This window comes from Neofelis nebulosa, chromosome 2 (genome assembly GCF_028018385.1).
Source record: "Neofelis nebulosa isolate mNeoNeb1 chromosome 2, mNeoNeb1.pri, whole genome shotgun sequence".
Lineage (NCBI taxonomy): Eukaryota > Metazoa > Chordata > Mammalia > Carnivora > Felidae > Neofelis > Neofelis nebulosa.
Window position 1 is genome coordinate 137,834,533 of NC_080783.1, and position 19,093 is coordinate 137,853,625.

The 19,093-nt window shown below is 34.8% G+C and overlaps 1 protein-coding gene across 5 annotated transcripts in view; it reads right to left on the bottom strand.

Moving 5' to 3' along the window:
- SNX7 (sorting nexin 7) overlaps positions 1 to 19,093 on the bottom strand; it is a 131,704-nt gene that overhangs the window by 11,412 nt on the left and 101,199 nt on the right. For 2 of the 5 annotated variants that reach the window (XM_058716458.1, XM_058716462.1), the window contains exon 9: positions 3,304 to 3,449. The exons of 1 other annotated variant lie outside the window; for it this stretch is intronic. In XM_058716458.1, coding sequence (XP_058572441.1) covers positions 3,354 to 3,449 — 96 coding nt within the window. In that variant the 3' untranslated portion in view covers positions 3,304 to 3,353. 2 more of the 5 variants (XM_058716459.1, XM_058716460.1) reach the window with 2 other exon arrangements.

Consider the following 19,093-nt stretch of genomic DNA (forward strand, 5'->3'; position numbering starts at 1 on the left):
TCCTAGTACATAGTTGGGAACTTGTGATCTAGGAGCTACTAGTAGACATTAATCCAGCCCAGGATTTCTCCTCAGCAGTCTTGACATTGGGGGTCAGATAACTTCTTGTTGTAGAGGCTGTCCTAGGATGTTTGGCAGGATCCCTGACTTTTACCAACTAGATGCCAGTAGGACCCTCCTCCCATAGTGTGGTATGAAAAAATACCTTCAGATATTATATTATTTATTATATATTATATTATATTATTATATTATATTATATTATATTATATTATATTATATTATATTATATTATATTATATTATATTATACCATACTGTGTTATTAGACTGTGCTAAATATCTCCCAGTTGAGAACCACAGAATGAACCTCCTATAAAGGTAGCAACAGGAGAAAAAAGAGGTCAACACTTTCAAGAGAAATAGGAAATACAGACAGAAAGAGAAATACACCTGTTCAGAACCAATTATACCCAAATATACCCTTTTCCTTTTTGGTTATATTAGTGCATCAATTCCTTGTGATCTAAAGTAGTTTGATTTCTCAACTGAGATGATAAAAATCCTGAAACAGTAACAGGAAAAGACAAGTGGAGGAACAGAGCTAAAGCACAATAAAAAAATCAATCCATAATAGGGCTTAATCAAGGCATAGATTCAACTGTTGAGTTTTGAAAAAAGTACAATAAGTTACAAACCTATTTAAAGCAAAGACAAGATAAAGAAATTGATTATGAAATACATGGTCAACAACAGCATACATGGACTTATCTTTGTTTAAGAGCCTCTTATCTTCAAGGTAGTCTTCAAAAAAAGAAAAAGAAAAAGAAAACAAGCCCAGACTTGTATTTGTATCTTCTAGGGACTATAAACATGTCCAGTGATGATTTCCAATTTAAAGTGTGTCTGTGTGTGTGTTTGTAGTTCTCTAAAAATGGAGCATATATGTTTCCTAGTCAATCAACTGCTGGTAATACAACAACAAAAGCACACACTGGACCACACAAGTAATATCCCCAAATCAGATCTTATACCTGTGCCCACTGACTCCAAAGCTCACGAGTCATCCTCCATGATGATGAATTTCATCCAAGTACAGCCTCATTTCTCACGAACACAGGAAATACGTTTCTTTCTCCCCAGGATTTCAAGTCAAAACTACAGAGAAATTCAGCATTGATGCTTCTGCTTTGAATAGCCAGTTCAGGTAAGAAAGACTTAATTTCCCTCTAGGAAACTGGAATGCAAGGGGGGAGGGGTGGAATCCTCAGAATAAAAACTAGTAATATCTGGCTACAAGCAATATTACAAGATGGACTTAAACTATTTTCAAAACATACTAAGTCTATTACCAGGTCTATATAACAGCTACTGGCACATCGACTTAAAATCCTTCTTTGTCTTTTTTGAAAGGCTATATGGCTCAGAGAAAATTAACTGAAAACAGGGAATCTGTTTTGGGAAGCAGTTATTGAAAGAAGGCATGTGTTGAATGAAACGTACATGTAAACTTCAGGGTAGATCTTTCTTCCAAGTAAGAATCAAATGAGTTATTTTGTTGTTGTTAAGGAGTTTTTTATGATGAGGTATGCAGGAGTCAGATTTCCATATTAATAACAACCACCACCATAGCACACATCACAACAATCAGTTCAAAAGCTGCACCAGGAGATCCACTTCTAGGACAACAACATAAGGAGTTCCAGGGACTCATTCCCCAGTGGTGAAAATTATGATGGTCCCTTCAGCAAATAGTGTTGGACAACTGGAGAGCCTCATGTAAAAGAATGAAACTGGGTCTTTCCATCACATCATATGCAAAAATTAACCCAACATGGATCAAAGACCTAAATCTAAAAGTTAAAACTCTTAGAAGAAAACATAGGGGTGAATCTAAATAACCTCAGATTTGAGAATGGATTGCTAAAAATGACATTAAGAGCATAAGCAACAAAGGAAAAAAAACATAAACAATGAACTTCATCAAAATTAAAAACTTCTATGCATCAAAGTGCATTATCAAGAAGTGAAAAGAAGTATTTGCAAATCATAATCTGAGAAGGAATTTTTTTAAATATGAAATTTATTGTCAAATTGGTTTCCATACAACACCCAGTGCTCATCCCAACAGATGCCCTCCTCAATACCCATCACCTCCCCCCTCCCCTGCCTCCCACCCCCCATCAACCCTCAGTTTGTTTTCAGTTTTTAAGAGTCTCTTATGTTTTGGCTCCCTCCCTCTCTAACCTTTTTTTTTTTTCAGAAGGAATTTTTATCTAGAATATATAAATAATTCCTACAACTCAACCATAAAAAGACAACCTCACTTTAAAAATTGGCAACAGATCTGAAAAGACATTTGTCCAAAGAATATATACAAATGGCCAAGAAGCACATGAAAAGATGCAATAGGAAAAAATCAAAAGTATGAGATACCACTTCACCCAGTAGGGTGGGTATAATACAACAAAAACAAACAAAAAAACCCCCAGAAAATAACAAACATTCATGAGGATGTGCAGAAATCAGAATCTTCATACACTGCTGGTTGAAATGTAAAACAGTGTAGCCACTTTGGAAAACAATCTGGCAACTCCTGATATGGTTAAATATAGCTGTGATACAACCCAGCAATTCCACTCCTATGTATAGGCCCAAGAGAAATGAACATATATGTTCTCACAAAATGAATAAACCATTTTTATAGCATCACAATTCATAATAGACAAAATTGAAAATAACCTAAATGTCTTTCAACGAAAGAATAAACAAATATAATGGATAAGCAAAATGTATGGTATATCCATAAAATGGAATATTTCTTGCCACTTTTTAAAAAAGAATAAAGTACTGAGAAATGCTACAATACTTGTAGAACACATGTTAAATGAAAGAAGCCAGTCAAAAAAGATCACATATTATAGGATTCCATTGATTCATAATGGGAATAGGCATACTAGTGGTTCCTGAGGCCTGGGGATATGGGAGGTGGTGAAGGTTAGAAAGTGATGATAGCCAAAAAGTATGGGGTTTCTTTTTGAGGTGATGAAAAACTAGAAGCAATATAACTTTAATACAGTTTAAATAACTGTAAACAAGAAAATGTCTGCATAAATTACTACATATTCATAACATGATATGTTGTAGGGCCATTTGTGCAATGTTTTAGAGTTATTCTTGACTTTCAACATTTCCATAAGATACTGTAGAATGACCAAATGAGACGCAAAGTAGCATGTATAATAGGACCTCATTTTTATAAAAACAAATTTTAAAACTATGTGTGGGAGTGTTTGTGTGTGTAAGTCTTTACCGAATACTATGAGCATAGAAAAATGGAAGGAAGGATATATACTAGTTAACAGGACTTACCTGTGGGTATGCATGGTGTGTCTGGGGGACGGCCGTTGCGTGGATAGAAAAGAAAAGAGGGAGGAAAGACATGCAAAACTAAAGAGGAAAAAGAAAGGCACTAAAAATAAAGCATTTTTTATGTGATTCCCATTTAAATAATTAATGACCTTATTGGCTACCAATTCTCTGGCAGGTGTTCTTTCTCTCCCCAGTTTTACTGAGATATAATTGACATCTAATATTTATGAGTTTAAGATGTATAACATAATGATTTGATATATGTATTTACTGCAAAATGATTACCACAATAAGATTAGTTAACATCTATCACACAAACACAATTACAACTTTTTTTCCTTTGTGATGAGAACTTTCAAGATCTATTCTCTTAGTAATTTACCAAAACACAATACAGTATTGTTAACATATAGTTATCATGTTGTACATTGTATCCCCAGGACTTATCTTATAACTAGAAGTTTGTACCTTTCAGCCACCTCCACCTAATTCCCCCACCCTACTTACCTCTGGTAGGTGTTCTAAGCTTACTGTATCATTTTAACAACCTGTGAGTTAGAGATCATTATTTCCATTATCTCTAGATGGCAAAAACCTGGTTTGGAGTAGTAAAATAGCTTGCAAAACAATATGGTTGGGGCCATGCTGATAAACAGGAAGGGTTCTCGCCCGAAGTCAGACCTCAAGGCTAGTAGTGCCACAAACACACTAAGATGGTATGAAGAGGTTCACTACTTACAGAATGAGGCTTTCTGGGGAGAGCAGGGCAGGCCTCTCGGGCTGCTCTGAAAATGGTTTGAGACAGCTAAAGGAGAATGGCTTGGGGTTCTTGGGGTGGTTGAGGGTGTGGGTTCTTGCAGGGAGGAGGTATGTGGCAGTGCCAAAGCAGGGAAACACTGGTGCTTTCTTAGCAGGCTGCCCAGATGTGGGAAGACAGGGAAAAGGGGAAGTTTGCTTAAAAGCTACCAGGGCTCAAATGTCAAAAAAATGGGAGCCAGATTCTTTATTACAAATGGTTTAATAATTATGCATGCCAGTATTTACAAAAAACGTTTAGCTTTATATCTGCATTTGTGTATCTCTTGTTTTGATTAAAATAATTTAAATGTCTAGGTTCTTTTTGTGACACGGATTTAAGTGCTAATACCCAAATGATACTAATTCCTCAAGGTTCGGTCTTGAAAAATATCTATTTCAAAAAATTAACAAATATTAAATAACATGTTCAGTTTCTAAATATATCCATAAAATAAATACAAAATCACTTTGTATGGTCAATCTTACTAGATTACTAGATTGTATAGGATTACTAACTAATAACTCAAATAGTAATTTCAATCTACCTTGGTAACTTTTTTTTTTTTTGGAGGTGCTTGTGTGGTTTTTGTCTTTTTAATTTACATCCAAGTTAGTTAGCATAACTTGGTAACTTTTTTTAATTGTGTAAGAAACTTTGTGTAACAACTTTTGTGTAAGAAAATTGTGTAACAACTTTTAATTGTTTAATTACTTTACTCTTAACCAAACCAAAATGTGAACAATTATCATTAAAGTTTTATAACACTAAATAATTTTTGTATATTTACTTCAAGTTTCTAATGTCAGAGAGAATAGGATTTTAGAGAAAATCATGATGAATGCATAGTATGCTTGGTAACACAGGCTTAATTCTTTTTTTTTAAAATTTATTTATTTGAGAGAGAAAAAGAGAGAGTGACAGAGAGAGAGAAAATGCATGAGCAGAAGAAGGGCAGAGAGAGGGAGAGAGAGAGAGAGAGAGAGAGAGAATTCCATCAGGTTCTACACTGCCAGCACGGAGCCCAGTGTGGGGCTCAAACTCAGGAACTTTGAGTTCATGACCTGAGCAGAAAACAAGAGTCAAACACCAACTGAGCCAGCCAGGCACACCACATACATTGAATTCTTGTCAGAATCTGCTTCAGAGGCTTGAGCGACTAGTACAAAAAGAACACACCATAGCCAGTCATTTTATATTAAACTTTTTATTAAAACTCAGTCTTCATGATATATTTAAAAGGACATGTTCCACAAACAAATATTTCGACAAAAAATTTTCTATATGTAATTATTGGCACATAAATTTAAAATAAAAACTAAGCTAAATATTTATATATATTCATGTATATGTATTTGTGTCTGTGTATATATATATGTGTGTATATATACATATATATATATACCCACATATATATGCATATATATGTGTGTGTGTGTATATATGTATATATATATATATATATACATATATACACACACACACACACACACACATATATATATATATATATATATATATATATATATATATATATATATATATATACACACACACACACACACACACACACGAGTATATCCAATTCATGTCAATGATCTGGAATACCTGAGTTTCAAGCTGTTGGTTTTCCAGATAGTGCTAAATGTTTTTCATCCACTTTATAAAGGACACAGTCCATCCAGAAAGAGTAACTTTGGTTAATAGATGCTGTCTCCCAAAGATAGCACAGAAGTCCTCAGTGGGATTCAGGTTTATCTTCAGAGGTTTCTTCCAAGTGGAGGTCAGTCTGTGATGCAAGGAAGGATTCCCATGTAGCAAGGCACTGAATAATGGAAATACACCACGAGGAAATCAGCAGTTGTTAACTTTCAGCGGTGAATGGATTAATAAATCCTTCTGTATCTGTTCCTAGAGCAATTTGCCCTGCTCCTTTCTCCCACCAGCATGCCAGAATCCTTGTCGTTTTCTACATACGTTAATTCCTAATGTGGGAAACTATTGTTAAATAAGAGGAAAACATAAAAGGTTTAAAGATGAGCATGGATTAGTTTGCTGAAATAATCCAGTATTACCCCACTGTCAGGAAAGAAAACTGCTCTAAATTATGGAGGAAAAGATGGATATTTGGATCTGAGGAGGTAGGCGTTAAGCATCTAGACAGAGCAGTGGGATGCAAACGTGCCTCCATTAGATTTCAATCCCACTACAGCAAATGTGAGTTCGGGCAAGTTGATGAATCTTTACTATGGCTTCTCCAGCCATAAATTAGGTTAATAATAGTACTTACCACTAGGGCAACAGTGAAAATTAAATTTCCATAATCTGTATAAATCTCTGTACAGAATTCCCAGCCCAAAGTAAGTGCTAAAAAAAAAATGAGCAATTATTGTATTATGATGGTCTGTTGGGACTAGGTGGTGAAACTTGCTCACTAATGTGCCACAGGAAATGAAAAAGGATTAGAAGTGACGAAAGGTGGTGGGGACACACAAACAGGAATGTGGCCACTTTTGTGATGTTGTCTAGGACTGACCTGCCTACTAGCCTTGTCTCAGTTATCTGCATGATGTTTATCTACAGCATAATGTTAATAGTTTGCACATATTTAGGATTCTTCTAAAGCACACTTACTTTAACATATATTCAGCCTGAGATGAAATTAATTAGGAAATAAATCATGTTTTTTTTTCCAAATCTATATAGGATACACTGCTATTTACAAATACATATGTATGCATTTTTGATACAATACACTCCAAAGTTGGATTGATTAACACTGATTTACTTGCCTAAACTATTTTCACATCACTTCTTTATCCTCTAATCCCTTTCCAGCTTTACTGTGTGCACTTTTGACAACAAGTACTAAATGACAGACCGGTGGTTTCCCAAACACCATACAAACTCAAAAATTTAAAGCGCCCAAACTATAAACGTGCTGCATTCCAAAAAGCCTGTATGTATGGATTTATGTACGTATATACATATATGTGTGTGCATATAATATTTTTTCAAACTGAAGATTTAGAAAGTGGAAAGCATTTTGCCAAGTTAGGTTTTTATAAAGGTTATATGCAGTGATTTGATTCTGAGACAGTCTCGAGAGCCTAGGAAATGAATACTATGGCTAAAAAATTGGGTATTTGCATGAGAACAATAGGAGATACTGTTGAAGACTTAATTGTCAAATAAAAAAAAACTACTGAGTAAATTACTGGGTGATATACTCAGTATTTTGTGATATACTTATTTTGAAAGTTGGGCTTGGAATAATACAAATCTCATAAGAATAATCAAGTCCATCAGGACTTTAAGGGCCATTTTTGATTTAAAAACTTTAGAGAGCACTGGAAGCCAAGTTCCAGTATAAGCCAAGTATAAACCAAGTATAAATTTCCAAGTATAAGCCAAGAAGCATAATTTTAATCCCTGTGATGAATCAGTTCTGGAATCTGCCTTTATTCTTCAGTAAGTTACTAACTTTCTGATTTTCTACTTCCTTAGATGTAAAATTATGATACCTGTCTCATAGGGATGAAAAATAACAGAATGAGGGATAAGGAAGGAGAAGACAGGGAAAAAACAGAAGTCCAGGTTAGGACAGGGACCACCAAGAGTGGCCTCCTCTAACATGGTACAGGAAAAGAAGCCAGATGTCTTTATATCTAAATGTTTATCCTCATGAAAGGGCATTAAAGATAAATATCTCACATTTGATACATGTTTCAACTTTTAGACTTTAAGGCCTTTATAATTGGGGGATTGACATAAAATATCCATTCACTCAACAAGTATTTTTGAGTTCTTACTATGTCAGGCACTGTGAAGGTTCTGGGGCATAATCCTGGACCTCATGGAACTTATGATTTAGTAAAAAAATACAAGTCAGCAAATATAATCAACTACAAGGTCTATGAAGTTACAGCATATGATGAAAATAAATAGTAGTGGGATCTAGATCAGACTAGGATGAGTTAACTAATGTTTCCTACTAGGAGTGAGCCTATAAATTTCTGTGCATGTCTGTGGAAGGGAAATGTGTGGTGGTTAATAATAAAGTGGTTAAGAACTTGGGCTCAGAACTTCTGCTGCTGGCCAAGATAGTATGATAGGGACTAGATTCACTCTTCTGCTAAAAGATGATTGATAGATAGATAGATCAGAAAAAAATAATATGAAACAACAGTTTTCAAGACCCTGAACATCAGGCAACAAAGGACAGTGATCCCTGCGAGACAAGATAAAAACAGTATGAGCTCTATGATTATCCTCATGTTATACGCAGAACTTTATCCCCCCAAATTCATTTGTTGAAGCACACTGTGAGGTACTTCAAAGTTCATGTGTTGAAGTACCATAGAATGTAAAGTATTTGGAAAGAAGGCCTTTAAAGAGGTGACTCAGTTTAAATGAGGCTAAGATGGACCCTAATCCAATCTGACTAGTATCCTTATAAGAGGAGATTGGTCATTCAAGGGGACTATAGGAATGACAACACAAAGAAAAGATGCCATGAAGACCAGGAAGATGGCTGCCATCTGCAAAGTCAAGAAGAAAGGCCTCAGAAGAAACCATGAAGCCAAGCCTGTCAACATCTTGATCTTGGACAACTAACCTCCAGAACTGTAAGAAAATCATTTTTTGTTGTTTATCCACTAAAGTCTGTGGTATTTTGTTATGGTAGCCTTAGCACACCAATACACCACTCACTGCCATAAGAGAATTCCCAGGCCATGGCAGAAGCAGGGTGAACTTAGATTTAGCCAGGCAGGCACTCTGAGTTGAAGAGATGGGGCTAAGAGTCTATAGAAAAATAATGCAGGGGAAGTTTGTAAAGCAGAGTACCAGTGAAGAGAGAGCACTCTGGAGATCTGTGGAGGGTCTCCCTCTGGTATTCAGTGGGTAATGATCAGTAAAAGCATGTGAGAAAACTACCTAAGGTCAGGAAAAGAAGTAACCAGTGAGGATTAGAGTGAGCAGCGTCCATGTTCTCACAGGGCCTGGAATAGTACAGAATCCCACCAAAGAGATTGGAAAATCCAATAATTCATAAAATATTGGATAAAATACAAAGAAGGGTCTTGTCTCAAAACTGGGAAATAATTTTCCATCTATTACAATCTGGTCAAGAACCATCTAACAAATCTTGAAGTGAGACCCTAAAGGATCAAGGTGTGTCCAAGCAACTTCACTAAGTGCTACAAGAATAAAAAAATATTCAGCAGACAACAAAATTCACAGTATCTGGTATCAAATTAAGATTACCAGGATGCAAAGAAGCATAAAAACACAACCCATAATGTGGAGAAAAAATCAACCAATTGAAACTAACACACAATGGAATATTACTCAGCCATTAAAAAGAACAAAATCTTGTCATTTGCAGTGACATAGATGGAGCTAGAGAGTATTGTGCTACATAAGTCAGTCAGAGAAAGACAAATAACATATGATTTCACTCCTATGTGGAATTTAAGAAACAAATGAACACAGTGGGGGAAAAAGGCAAATCATAGAACAGACCCTTAATTATACAGAACAAAATGATGGTTACCAGAGGGGAGGTGGATGGGGGACAATGGGTGAAATAGGTGATGGGGATTAAGGAGAGCACTTGTTGTGATGAGCACGAAGTGTTGTATATAAGTGATGAATTACTAAATTATATGCCAGAAACCAATATTACACTGCATGTTAACTTACTGGGATTTAAATAAAAATCTGGAGAGAGAGAGAGAAAAAAAGGAGAAACTGACCCAGAATTGACAAAGATGTTAGCAGACAAGGACATTAAACTATAAAAGTGTCCTAGATGTTCAAAGAGTTAAGTAGAGGCAAGGAATATATGAAAAACAGATACAAATTGGACTTCCAGAGATAAAAATTACCATGTGGGTGATGAAAAATACAAGGAATGGAATTAATAACATATAAGAAAATGAGGAAGAAAACGTCAACATGAAGGTACAGCAATGGAAAGTATCTAAAAGGAAACACAGAAAGAAAAAAAAGATCAATGAAAAAAAAAAGGAAAAGAGCATCAGTGAGCTATGGGACACAGCTTGCAGTAGTATACTATACATGTCATTAGCTGAAAGGTGGAGGGCCAAAAAACTTTTTGAAAACATAAAGGCCAGAATTTTTCCAAATTTAATTAAAAAAATCAGAAACCCACAAATCCAAGAAACTCAACAAACTCTAAACATCAGAAACATGAGGAAGAGAGCATCAAACTACTTTATAACCAAATTGTTCAAAATCAGTGATAAAGACAATCTTTAAAGAAGACAGAAAAATCATAATGCTGCATACAAAAGAAGGAAAAATAGGGATGACACTATTTCTCATCCAAAATACTTTAAGTGAGAAGACAACAGAGTAACATTTTTAGAGTGAAAGAAACAGCACTGTCAGGATAGAATTCTTTCTATGCCCAGCAAAATTATCCTTCAAAAACAAGGGTGGAATAAAGATATTTTCTGACAAACAAAAGCTATAGAATTTATCACTAACAGACCACACTACAAGAAATGTTTTAAAAAAAGAAAAATTCCATCAGGCAAAAAGAAATGAAACCAGACAGAAATATGAATCCATTCAAAGGAATGAAAACCACAGAACATGTCAATGATATGGAAACATATATATTTCTCTCATTATTTAAATTTATTTAAGATATAATTGACTAATTAATAATAACAGTAACAAGATCTGGTGAGGCTGAGAATACATGTCCATATAAAATATATGAGAAAAGAACATAAGGGCCAGAAGAAAGAGAATGAAGAATATGATTGTTGGTTCTTAAATGATAGGTTAAGTGGTATAATATTACTTAAAGGCAGACTGACAAGATTAAGGTGGGTTGCCTTGGTGGCTCAGTCGGTTGAGCGTCTGAATTCAGCCCAGGTCATGATCTCATGGTTCATGGGTTCGAGCCCTGTGTCAGGCTCTGTGCTGACAGCGTGGAACCTGGAGCCTGTTTCAGATTCTAGATCTCCCTCTCTCTCTGCCCCTCCCCTACTCACACTGTGTTCCTCTCTCTCTCAAAAATAAATAAACATTAAAAAAAAAAGATTAAGGTACATACCATAAACCTGAAAATAACCTCTAGAAAATAAAAGATATATCTAATATAACAACAAGAGATCTAAAGTGAAATCATACAAAATTGTCTATTATCCCAAAGAAGGCATAAAGAAGAAAATGGGAGCAAAGAACGGATGGAACAAATAAAAAACAAACTGCAAAATAATAAACTCAAACCTAACTGTATCAATAATCAATTTCAATGTCAATAATCTAAACACTCCAATAAGACACAAATTGCCCTTAGTAAATAAAAATTAAAAAAATAATGGCCAACAGGTACATGAAAAGATGTTCAACGTCACTCCTCATCAGGGAAACACAAATCAAAACCACACTCAGATATCACCTCACACCAGTCAGAGTGGCCAAAAGGAACAAATCAGGAGACTATAGATGCTGGCGAGGATGTGGAGAAACGGGAACCCTCTTGCACTGTTGGTGGGAATGAAAACTGGTGCAGCCGCTCTGGAAAACAGTGTGGAGGTTCCTCAAAAAATTAAAAATAGACCTACCCTATGACCCAGCAGTAGCACTGCTAGGAATTTACCCAAGGGATACAGGAGTACTGATGCATAGGGGCACTTGTACCCCAATGTTTATAGCAGCACTCTCAACAATAGCCAAATTGTGGAAAAAGCCTAAATGTCCATCAACTGATGAATGATAAAGAAACTGTGGTTTATATACACAATGGAGTACTACGTGGCAGTGAGAAAGAATGAAATATGGCCCTTTGTAGCAACGTGGATGGAACTGGAGAATGTGAAGCTAAGTGAAATAAGCCATACAGAGAAAGACAGATACCATATGGTTTCACTCTTATGTGGATCCTGAGAAACTTAACAGAAACCCATGGGGGAGGGGAAGGGAAAAACAACAACAAAAAAAGAGGTTAGAGTGGGAGAGAGCCAAAGCATAAGAGACTCTTAAAAACCGAGAACAAACTGAGGGTTGATGAGGGGTGGGAGGGAGGGGAGGGTAGGTGATGGGTATTAAAGAGGGCATCTTTTGGGATGAGCACTGGGTGTTGTATGGAAACCAATTTGACAATAAATTTCATATATTAAACAAATAAATAATAAAAATAAATACATAAAAAATATTGCCCTAGAGGAGGCTATATTAGATAAAATAGATTTTAGAACAAATATTATTATGAGAGATAAAGGTTATTTCATACTGATAAAGGCATCAGTTTATCTTGGCATAACTTAAAATATATATAATGAGAGAGCTTTAAAATACATTAAATAAAAACTGATAGAAACACAAGAAGACAAATCCACAATTACCATTGATTTTGGTATACCTCTCTCACAAGAACTGAGAGAATTTATGGACAGAAAATCAGCAGTGATACAGAAAACTAAAACAACATGATCAATCAAGTCGACCTAATACCTATAGAAAGGAAAATGCACATTCATTCATATGCACATACAACATTTACCAAAATAGGCCATATTCCAGGCTAGAAAAGAAGTCTTAATAAACTTAAAAAGAGTTAAGTCACATGAAGTTTATCCCCTGAACATAATGGAATTAAATTAGAAATCAGTAATAGAGAGATATCTGAAAAATCCCCAAATATTTGAAATCTAAGCAGGAAACTTATATATGTATTATTACCCTCTGTGTCAAAGAAAAACTCAGAAGTAAATTTAGGTATTCTGAACTGAGTGAAAATAAAAACATAACATGTGAAAAGTTCTGGGTCACTAAGGCAGTACATAGAAATTTGTAACACTAAAAGTCTATCAGAAAAGAAGAAAGGTTCATGATGAGCACTGGGTGATGCATGGACATGTTTGAATCACTATTTTGTACACCTGAAATTAATATAATACCATAAATTAACTAACTGGAATTAAAATAAAAACTTAGAAAGGAAAGAAGAGGAGCTCCTGGTTGGCTCAGTCAGTACAGCATGTGACTTTTGATCTCTGGTCATGAGTTTAAGCCCTACGTTGTATGTAGAGATTATAAATAAATAAACTTAAAAAAGAAAAAAAAAACCCAAGGTCTTAAATTATTTCAGTTCCTACCCTAAAAACTAATAGATGGATAGGTAAAACAAATTAAACCCAAACTAGGGAGAACTAGAAAGAAAAAGAAAGAAAGAAAGAAAGAAAGAAAGAAAGAAAGAAAGAAAGAAAGAAAGAAAGAAAGAAAGAAAGAAACTAAAAAGAACAGAGTGTGAATCAGTGAAAAAGAAAAGAGAAAAAATATTTAAAAAATCTATGAGACCAAATGTTAGCTCTTTAAGATGATTAATAAAACTGGTAATCATTAACCCGACCGATCTAAAAGAAGAGAGATGACACAAATTATTATCTCTTAGGAATGAGAAAAGTGACATCACTCCAGATTCTACTGAAGGAAATAAAGGAATATTATGGAAAACTTTACACCTATACACCGAGAGCTTGAAAGAAATGGACCAATTCCCTGAAAGACACAAACTACACAAACTTACCCTACAAGAAATAGATACTCTAATGAATTTGAATCTGTTGTTAAATATCTTCCCACAAAGAAAACTAGGCCTAAATGCCATCACTGGCAAATTCAATCAAATAATTAAGAAAGAAATCATTTTAATTCTATACAAACTCTACTGGAAAGTTGAAGACATAGTAATGCTTTTCGATTTACAAAAACCAAAAACACTGTAAGAGAAGAAAACTACTAACCAATATCTCTCATAAACATAGATATAAAAATTCTAAACAAAATTTTGGCAAATCCAGCAATCTACAGAAAGAATTATATATCATGACCAAAAGGGATTTATCCCAGAATGTAAGATTGGATTAACATTCAAATATCAATCAATGTAATTGACTACTAATGTAAGAGCATCTCAACAGACACAGAAAAGGCATTTGCCAAATTCTGTCCATTTCAGATTTTAAAAAAAAATTCAGAAAATTGGGAATTAAACTTCTACAACCTCAGGAAGAACATTTATAAAAAAACTAAAGTTAACATCATAAGCAGACATGCATTAAATATTAGCTGTTATTAGTATTTTCTTTTCAATGCCAAAAAAAAAGAGAAAATAACACTCAGTTTTATAGATAGTCAAAAATCTCCTTCACCAAATTTTAAGTATAAAAAAGGCAGGAAATTAAAAAAGAAAACAATATACAAATCACTTTAAAGCTCTATCCACCGTGTCTACACAACAAGCAAAGTTATTAACTGGGACTGAAGGTCTGATAGAGAGCAGACCATACTTTGCATTTGGGGAGAGCCCCATTTCCCCTGGAACCTCATTTCTACTAGAGCCCTCTGGCATCCTCTGCAAATCCACACACAATTCTATCTGTTAACCCTGCAGGGCAGCCCAAAGCAATTACTACTTTCAGGAGATAGATGTACTATCGGAGTTTGATAACTCCGCCAAACTATCATTTGAATAAACTTCTGAAGTCCTCAAGGTAAAATTCAAAATGTAATTATGAGCAGTCTGTTCTATTTAGATTTCCTGTCAAATAAATGATCGAAATTGCACCAAAGACAGCATTAATTCTCATGTGAAGAAACTTCTATTGTCATATTCTGCTTCAACCATCCTTAATCAATGTCTAAGGAAGATATTCAGTAGACATCCATGCTGATTAGCATTGTGAATTAACATTTTCATTTCTTTTTTCTTTTTTTTCTTATTTGAGAGACAGAGTGTACAAATGGTGGAGAGGGGCAGAGGGAGACAGACTCTCAAGCAGGTTCCACTCAGTGTGGAGCCTGCTGCAGGGCTCTGTCCCACAACCCTGGGATCTTGACCTGAGGTTGGACAAGAGTTGGACACTCCACCAAGTGAGCCACCCAGGAGTCCCCATTTTCATTTCTAAAATAAGTCCTAACGGGTCAGAAAAACTTAGTAAAAAAGACAAATTAGCCACTGAACTATCTCCTTACCATCTACCATACTAGAGGCAGAAAAACAATTTATGTATTTTGAAATATGGGTTATAGAACATCAGCATAGAAAAACAATAGAAATAACATGATACCTGCCATATGTCAATATGAATACTTGCTCAGGCATTGTACTGGTTACTTTATTATATATTACTCTCATATTACTACCTAACAAAGACTGTTATGATATTATATCACAGATGAGAAAGCTGAGGCACAAATGGTTAAGTACTTTTGTGATATTCCAAATCTGATAAGTAGTATAGCTACTACTATTTATTCATCAACAAATGGAAAGTAACCAATTTCTTGAATGACCACCAGGGTACATTTAATAAGTCCCTGGGCCATCACAAAATACCTTTCTTTTACATAGTGGAAAAAGGACAATTTTGGAAGAAGAGGTAGGTAAGAAAATGCATGCCTGTGGGGGCGGGGGGGGCATCACGCTGATCAAATTTTAGGAAAATGTACATATGCAGTTTGAACGTGTAGAAATTGATTCCCTACATACCTCTTGGAAAGTCTATATATTTCCAGGAGCACATACTCTTTGAAGATGACTTAGTTAATACATGCCAGACATACAATAAATACTCAGTAAATGCAGATGATTATGGAGAAAGAATGTAAAGAACTACACATTCAAATATGCTGGTTGTCACAAAAACTGCATTTTTCAATCTGAATATTTATCAATTGACATCCTGGCTTCTATTGCTCTCTAAAGTTGTTAATGCTGTGTTTTGCCATAAAAGTCTGATTCCCACTCAGGCTGCTAACCAATCAGGCTTCTCAGCCAACAAGGCTGAAGAACTGACCCTGAACTAGGTAGCTCCTCCTGATGACACCAGACCTCTTTTGGAATTTTGATAGTTTTTTCTAAATAAACATGGGGTATTAACTGTCCCCTCCCACCAAATTTAGTCTTAAACTGTTAACTGATATTTGTATACTTATCCAATTATTGTACACAAATCTATTTTAAAATAATAAAAGATAACCCCTAAAACTCTTTTAAAAAGCTCTTTACTCTTTCTTGCTTTTTTAAGTAGGAAAAACCAAGTAAGACTCAAGACTCAAGAAATGGACTGTTTATACCACATAGTTAAACAGTTAGGTTACATTAAACTAATAAACATTTAGTTCGGTATCTACTGTGTCCAGGACTGTGATAATTGGAGGAGATACAGTCATCAAAACAACAACACAATCTCAAAACCTATCAAAACCTATCGTGAGACTTGTTTATAACTATAAATCATGTTGTTTAAAAGATATTTCTGGGGAGACTTAGGTGGCTCAGTCCACTGAGCGTCTGACTCTTGGTTTCGGCTCAGGTCATGATCTCACGGTTTGTGAGTTCGAGCCCTGAGTCTGGCTCTGCACTGAGAGCATGGAGCCTGCTTGGGATTCTCTCTCTCCCCCTCTTCCTCTGCCCCTCCCCTGCTTGTGCATGCTCTCTCTCTCTCTTTTTCAAAATAAATAAATAAAAACCTTTTTAAAAAGGAAATGCATTAAAAAAATATTTCTGTTATTTGGCTTCTCATTGCTTTCTATTGAGAAATTGATTTTTCACACTTTTAAATCATTACAATTAGTGAGGCAAGCAAATGTCTATCAAAATTAGAGTAACAATCAAACACACTCACCAGTATCACTGTTGGCCTGACCTTCAACACCACCCAGCAGCTCATTCTAGCTTTAGATTCTCGTATTAACATCAGAGAATCAACAACGGGAATTCTACTGTTAGTTGAATACTGTGTCATAATCTTCCACACATATCATTTTATTTAACAAATTGGAAAAAATCAAGTAATTTCATCTTAAGATGCAATAGTTAAGAAACCTGTGTCTACAGATTTCAGTACTTGTTTCTACTGCTTCATGTTAATCACTGAAGTGAAAGTGAGCCAATAAATATGCTGTGCATGCACGCTACTAGGCAGGATGTTGGGGGGCCAAAAAGAAAGTTTATCACAAATCTTCATTAATTGAGAATCCAGTGCACATTTTCCCCAGGTGGCTCCAGTTTGTAGCCAAAGGCCAAAAATCTTAGTTTGTCTTTGAAGGGCATGAATGGAAAACAAAGTTGTAGTTAGGAAGGTGAGCCAGCGCCCAGGGAAACACATCCAACAGGTAAACAAAAGTCTTTTTGTTCCTACACACATTCTTAAAAACTTCTTAAATACGCACACAGAATATTTAGAAAATAAGTTTTAATTCCAAAGCTAGTTTTGAAAGTAAATCTGTTGCTACTTCAGCAAAGATGGTGATGACACTATGCCATTAGAAAAGATAACTGATTCTTCAGTTCTTGCAAGTGGGTAGCAATCCTATAAGCAGAAGTGACCAACTTTTCCAGAGAATAAATGATGACAAAAATGGTGTTTCAATAGATACAATATAGCTTCCAATGAAAGTCCGTACATTTAAGAATCAGTATTTTCTCAAGCTGAGGGGCGGGGTATGAAGGGATTCTGTCCTACAATGTGACTTCAGGCAGATATCTTCACTGCTCTGGACTTGTTTACTCATTCACAAAATAAGGGGCTTGGTCTATGTGTATCCATTAAGTGTCATCCTAGAACTAAAAAAGAATTCTTCCAGGGGATAACTGTAGCCAACAAGATGTTGAGAAATGAGATTACATACAATTTATAATTCTGTCTTGTTCTCTTTGGCTTGACACAGTGTGGAAATGCATCAAACAAAATTTTACCTCTTTCCTCAGCTTAATTACCTCAAATAATTACCATTATAACTAATTTCCAAAGAGATGCTTCATAAGTTAATGAGAAAATACATATTACATATATATATTTTAATACCCAAACAAATCTGTGATGTTGGTACTATTATTTTCAGCATGTCATAGACAGGGATATTGAGGCTCACTAAAATAAAATCCTCAAGGTCTCTCAGTTCGAAGTTACAACTTCTGCCTGTCCAAAGCCATGCTCTTAGCCAATATGCAATAACGTCAACATAAAGTTTGATGTCTCCATCCATAATGCCACCACCATGTTTGTGGAACAGCTAATAGAAAATTTAGTTTTATCCAAATTATCACATAAGTCAATTAAGAAAACATTATTTATATATTTCTATAATAATATAGTAAAATAACCATAAATTTGCCTAAAATAACAATGAAAGCTATTAGAAAATGTGATGAGTCAAATCTTACTATATATTTTTAAAACCAGAAATTTCCACATTAAACCAAAAGTTGTCATGCTTCTAGTTTTTTCCCACTAATCTAAAAATATCTTTTAGACAGTACCATGAGAATTGCATGTCTTTTAATAAATTAAAAATGAGAAATATGACTGAGTGTCCTCTATGTATTCTAATGCTGTGTCAAATGATCTTGGGCACAAATGACATCACCTACATTTGAGGAAATACTGAAGCTCAAATATGTAAACATCTATGTACTAGGCCACTTGGATGTGCAACATTTCAATAACTGCTTTTTTACCACCTAAACCTAAGACTCAAAACAGTAATGAAAAGTTATAAGAAGTGTATATTTTACATTGTGGATGTAATCAATCCAGAAAGAAATTAGAGATGATGTTGCTAGAGGAAAGCAACTTCTATTATTTTGTAATAGCTTAATGGTACCCATTATATTTCATTTTTGGAAAAGTCTAAATTCAGCTTCTTGGAATCATCTGCCAATTTGTAATTTTAGAACTATCAAAAACTTAAAAATAACAGATTTTGCCTATTTTTTCTAAAACTTTTACATATCTGTCAAGAATATAAGTAATAAGCTCAATTTGTAAATCCTGCAAATACTTCAAAGACCAACAGAGTTAATGCAAAAGGACTCATTATCTACAAACGCCATCTTGTGGTCCATGTTTTTATTATTTTGTAGTAAGTCTGGATT